Source organism: Sitodiplosis mosellana, unplaced genomic scaffold (genome assembly GCF_009176505.1).
Source record: "Sitodiplosis mosellana isolate CC-2019 unplaced genomic scaffold, AAFC_SMos_1.0 Smas_scaffold_2577, whole genome shotgun sequence".
NCBI classification, from domain to species: domain Eukaryota; kingdom Metazoa; phylum Arthropoda; class Insecta; order Diptera; family Cecidomyiidae; genus Sitodiplosis; species Sitodiplosis mosellana.
Window position 1 is genome coordinate 1 of NW_022597819.1, and position 6,506 is coordinate 6,506.

Below are 6,506 nucleotides of genomic sequence, written 5' to 3' on the forward strand. Positions count from 1 at the left end.
CGAACGTTCGTCAATTTTTGAAGCGCCCACGAACGAACGAACGAACAAAATTCGAACTGTTTTTCGAACTGTTCGTGTTCGTTGACACCTTTATGCCAGTGATAACGAAAGTGAAGTTTCCAACGATGAAAATTCATCCGAAGGCGATGTGATTGTCGATTCAGATGCCGAAATACCGAGACCACAGACATTGAAAGCCGAAGACAAATTGTCCGGCCTTATTCCGTTCCAGTTGCGGGTAGGTTTTTCAATTGAAGTGAATTGACAGAAACTAAACAGTCAAATAGTTGCTAATTAAAAATGCTCTTTACAGGAGAACAATGATAGATACTACCCAAATGCCGAGGTCACAATCCGAGAATCGATTGTTGAAACTCTCCTACTCTGGAACACATCGCCGCTCTATGACACGCCCGAGAACGATTTCATGTTTGTACAATTTTCGTTGATCGACATGTTTGGTGGAACCAAACTCTCTGATGGCGATTTTCACGAGGAAAAGGAAAAACTGGCATTTGCTAAAGAATTGTTCGCCATTCGGGTCCAAGATGATGTTCTACGATTGACCCGATTCGACAAATATGCGGAGGCCGTTGCCAAACAATTCCAGGACAAGATCAAGTCTAATCACTAAATTTAACATTTTGTCGCATTTTCATATCATTTTTCAAATGATTCCAATGAATTGATCAAATAATGTGAAAAAATCAAAGATTATATACATATGTATATTTAGCAAAGTTTCTAGCAAAAGATAATATTCATCACAGTCTCTTATTTTGAGAAGCAACTCACCGATTGCGTCAAGTTTTTAGTTTTATATTAACTTAAAGAACATAGATGGAAAGACAATATGTAGGTTAATCTAAAGAAAACAGTGCATTTTTTTAAATGTTTAAGAATAAAAGAGACTGATAAGAATATTTATAATTCTAACTGAATCGAATTCAAAATAAAGTATGTGTGCCTGAAATTTATATATATGAAATAAAAAAACAATTTCTATATGTTTCATTTCCTTAGGTTTTATTGACTTGCTATTTCCAGCACTATTTTGATTGCAGAACGAAATAAATATAGAATTTAAATTGCTTTGCACTTGGCGATTTTGCTTTATTTGACTCATTCATAAGTATTCAAAGTGATCAGTCACAATGAGTTTAATAACGCAGATAATTGAAAACCAAGATATATAAATTTACTATGAAAATATTCATTGAACTATAAACGAATAACGTTTAGAACTCTATTTTTAAATAAATAGTAAATAATATTTATGACTTTGAATATCACATTTAAAATAATTCAGAATTCAACTTGATAAACATTATACGTTGGAGAGAATCATCGCTTAAGCTATTTCTGAGCTTATTAAATACGAATTTTAATGTCGAAAAATTCTGTTCACAAGTTACTTCAGTTGGTGGAATGACGAACATTACAGAAGCCAATTTACATAATTCAGGTCGCGTTGTATAACTATTTCGCCAAAATTCTATCACACTGTCTCCGATTGGCAATCGGTTTGTTTGAAAATCAAATTCGTCGAGTAAGGAACTGATTTTCTTTGTAGTACTTCGGGTCCCCGTACATTTTGATTGCAGCAATCTTTCGAGCAAACTATCATTTTCATCGGCTGCAAATGACTCGTTCACGCCGACAACTTCACCAATATGAACTGCGTCCAAATCCTCTTTTGACAAACCGGCGGCTTCATCAAATTGTTCATTTTCTTCGGCGGCCATTCTTCTACTCTCTATCTTTTCATACAGTTTACACAAAAATGATTTAGCAGCAGTTTTTTCCCCCAAAATTCATTCGTTGTTTCGAAACTCTTGTTTGCTAATCCCAGTTCTTCAACAAATTTTCTCAGTTTCAACAAACTAGCTAACATCGTATGTATGGTGTACCATCTCGTTGGCACGTCAACTTGAGGTTTCGGCAATTCTCTCAAAGTAATTAAATTTTGTATATTGTCAGTGCGTAGTTTTTTTATCAGTTCACGGGCAAAATCGATTTGGTCTTCCTCATCCTTACACTCTTTTAATGCATCTTTGAGCGCCAATTCCATGGCATGAGCGGCACAACCAACTTTGAAGCAATATCTTTCACACTTTTCATCAGCAATTGACTTTGAATGTTTTTTTAGCTCCTTTTCAATGAATGCGTTATACGCTAATTGTTGGGTTTCGAATGGCAAATCGATTCCCATGAAATCATCCAGTAAGTGTGACTGAAACAATTTCCAAACATCTACAGCTCGTCCGTTGTTGGCTGCCCAATCTCCTGTGATCGAAAACAAATCATCCACAGAAATCTGTAATACTTCGAGGCTGTCTTTCATTAACCGTGCCATTAAAGCACCTGTGTGATTCAAATTAGCGCTTTACTCCGACGAATCGTGTCACCGGTTTTCCACCATATTCAAATCTTATGCTGACGCCAAGGTATGATCTAAAATGGAGTGGAAATGAAAATCGTTTAAAAAACAACAAAATCAATCACATTCATTTGCTTTCATTCGACCATTGACTTATTTACCTATCTTGTATATCAACAATATCAATCATTGCCGAAATCAGCTTTCCGCGAGCCTGTCTGGTTATTTCCTCTCGAATCTTTTGTTCGAATTCCTCACAATGATTCGCAATATTTTGACTGTTGATCCGAAAGTTGATACCAGCATCGACGAATGCTTGAAAAATCGGTTCCAAAACTCCTCTTGCACCAACATCATTGAATAGACTATACGGCCGCGCATCCAATGTCACCCAAGCAACAAGTGACTTTGTTAATTCTTCCAAATTGTAGTTCACGGTGATTGTGGATCTTTTCAGTTGAATTTTCTTCTTACAAAATTCTGTGCATTTTGGCTGAATGACGTTGTACAACATACGATGTTTTCTCTTCAAATGACTCAAAAGATTTCCGGAATGTCGGCCTTTAAAAACGTTTCTACATGTTTTACAAACACTTTTTTTCAAACTTTCATTATATTCAAAATACAATTGCACTGGATGTTTGGTATTTTTAATATTGTCATCAGTGTCTTGATCTGACATATTTAAAATGAGACGTAACTAAACTATAAAACTAAAATAAAAACTACTGTGTAGTTTTTTTGCCATATAAACTCAGTTCATTTGTTTGTTGTTTGGCGCACACTGCAAATGTTGACATTTCTCTGCTTACTCTTCTTCTTTCTGTTGTATTCGTTCGTTAATAACGCGTTAAATTATGCGGCGTTAAAATAACGACGCATGCGACAAGCGTTTTTTTCGCACAAACGTTTTTTAATCTAGCTGTCAAAATACGTGCGTTTTGAAGCCCTAGGTTTGAGTCATTGCTCGATGGAGGTGGAGGTTGAGTACATAACGAATTGCGTTTTGGTTTGCTCTGGCATTTGGCACAAACGAATTTTATGAGTGAATTCGGTGAATCCAGTTTTAATTGTAGTTGTCTGTCGATTTTTAGGCATTTTGCAAAGAAGCTTTCACTGCATGAAAAACAGTCAATCGAGTTACCGCGGCCTTTACAAGTACTATCGCACTTATGCTCCATTGTGCATTGGACTTTTAGTACTTGCGGTAATTAATAACAGATGAATTAATGCCCACTAATGTATTTAATTTGTTAGATGCTTGACAGGCATTGTAACATGTTTCACACACGCAAAACAATCATCAAAACACATTGAAATTTAGAAACTTATTATCACAAATTTATAACTTAAATTTTTGATGAATAATATGAACTCCACTTTTTTGGGTCCACTTGTAACTTATACTTAGATATCACAGCAATATATTTTATGACATTACTTAGATTCACAGTAAATTGATAAATAATATAGAGCTCACAGAGATACGTTCTGACGCTATGACATATCATACGCTATTGAATTGCCTAAATCTAGCTTTTCTTTATCTTATTATGGGTATGGTATCGCACACTATGACTACGGAAAATACAATGGTGGACTCTACTCGATAGTCTCGAAGCACAACAAACTGTTGTGACGTTCATCGGCTGCGCATCTTTTGCATGGTCCAGATCGGCATGACATGGATCTGGCGCGATGCATCGCAGAAAAACAATTGATGCATAAATCGAGCTCGCGAATTCGCAAGCGGCGTTGTCTGATGCTCATGCCCAAGAAGTCTGGGCATCGGAAAATCACGTGATCGTCTCCGCAGTTGTGACACGTGATCTGTTTGGCTGGGGCCGGCCGTTGTTGTGGGGCCGGTTGATGTTGAATCATTGGTTGCGCGACGGGCTGTTGCATAATTTGCACCGGTGGTTGTTGAACTTGCTGTGCCACAGGGTGTGGCAGCTCCCGTGTCTCGGCCAATAACACGCGCTCTGCTTGTAAGTGTTGCATCACTGTTTCAAAATCTAAGAATTCTGACATGCTGTAGTCCATGCCCCATTCTTGATACAAAGCGAATGGCAGCTTGATCACTGCCAGGTGGGCCAGCGAACGGCTCCAGTCATGATCGCACAGTGTCAGACAGTTCGCAAATACGTTATTCAGCGTATCTACGGCATCCCCAATGCTTGCTTCGTTCTGCTCGATTTTCATTTGCCACAGCTCGTTTAATTCGGTGCAAACCAACTTGACGGTGGCCATCAACGTTTCGGCCTCGAAGTCCAAACCCTTCCATTTGTTGCTTGCATTGTACGGTGGTGAAACCGGTTCTTGTTGGACCGTTGCCGTTTCTTTTTGTTCATTTGTGTCTGTATTCGGTTGGAGTTCGACCGGTTGTTCATTTGGTTTTGCTGCGCTTGCATTCTGTTCCTTTTTTGCTTGCATTTGGCTTGTGCCAGCTGCGGCCTCGCGATTGGTTGGTTTTTCGCGCGCTGTTTTTTCGCCATCGCTTTCGTACATCACTTGTTCTTGCTCGTGAATTTTTTCTCGTATGGCTGCGGTCGCTCTTAAATACGCGTTTTCTGCTTCTTCGAATTTCGCGTCAACAACGCCGATTTCCAATGGATATTTTTCCGCCAAATCCAACTGGGCATATGTTAGTGCTTCGTAATTGCTCTTAGCCAATTCGTATCTTTCACGCAATTCGAACACCGATGCGGTGTGAAAATCCTCGCTTTGTGTGAAACTTTCTGCTCGTTGTATTTTTTCGATTATCGCGTCGCGACGTCTTGTGTTTCCTTGTGCCATTATGTATTTTGAACGGTCGATGTGTGCTTTTTCAACGAAACTTGATAAATTATAGCGTAGCCTTGGGCCGGTTGCGTTCGCAGAAAGTGTAATATCTGTCGTGTTGTGCCGACAATTTCGAAAACCGTGAATTTTTTTAATGATTCGCTCCAGTGCTGTGACTTTACCTCGCACTCGATACTAAAATACGCGCTTGAAAAAAATTTCTTGGTAACAATTTGCACAAATGTTTTTGTTGTACTCTCCTTTCTTCGACGATGCTTTCAAACGTTTATTGTTTCGTTCTTTTTCAATGCACAATGGCGACTGCGCTTGCTTAAACGAGGTGAGTGTTCGAGTTTGTTAACGGTTTTTTTTTCTTTTTCCAAGGCCGTAGTCAGCTCGGAACGTCCGGGGGCGCTCAAAGAATAATCATGGACGCTCGCAATAAGAACACTTATGAAAACTTATGAAAACTAAAACAGCTTATTTAATAGTCTTTTTCATCCTAGAATTATCTTGTAGCCTATATTATTGGAGTATTCGAAACCAAAAATAACTCCGTTTTAGTATAATTTGAGGATATATATCGAATTTAAAACCAAATATTCATAAACCATAGAGAAAACACATTTTTTTCCGATATTACCAATTAACATTGCTAATGGCGCGACCATATATGGCAGGGCATATGCCCTTGCGCGAGATCGGTTGGAAGTGCCAATTGTCAGAGCAGTTAATATGTTTGATAAAACATGCAAAAATTTTCGCGGCACAAAAACAGATGAAAAAAATATTAGCTCAAATGCGGAAAAAAATTGACGAAATTCTTCATAAAGAACTATAATTCAATTCTAATTCCTGATTCTTTGTTTTGTAGGAAAAGGCCGTTTTACCGTCAGCATAGAAGGAGTGTATATGATAGGTTCTGAGTGGTCCGCTTTTAAAAGATTACAAGTTCGGGTTTTTTTTCGATTCTCCTCTTTTGCAGAGAACGGATGCGGTATTCACTTCAGAAATGATCACCGTTTCATCCAACAAATGGAACAAAATTAACAGTGTATATCACTCAGGATTAAAATTAAACGACACCGACTATATCACTATTGACATAATAGACGACTCTGAAAAAATAGTATTTCGAAGTCTAAAAATTACAATTTCAAATTTCGTGGAAGAAAGCCATTTACCATTAAGCCAATACGGTACAATTTATGTCGCTCTCAATGCAATTTGGATTGCTGAACATTCCAACGATAACTATGACAAAATATTGACATCGGAAGGTGAAGAATCATCAAGAGATGTACAGGCTTGCCACACGTTAGCTATTTTAGCTATTTTCGACTAT

General features: G+C 37.9%; 1 protein-coding gene across 1 annotated transcript; it reads left to right on the plus strand.

Annotated features, from left to right (window-relative positions):
• Positions 1-99: 99 nt before the first annotated feature.
• On the plus strand, positions 100-1,800 carry LOC129571474 (uncharacterized; the record flags this gene model as incomplete). Its single annotated transcript, XM_055451271.1, has 2 exons — positions 100-238; positions 314-1,800. Coding segments are annotated over 2 exons (460 nt in total), but the record flags the coding sequence as incomplete, so codon positions are not given.
• Between the last annotated feature and the right edge of the window lie 4,706 nt (positions 1,801-6,506).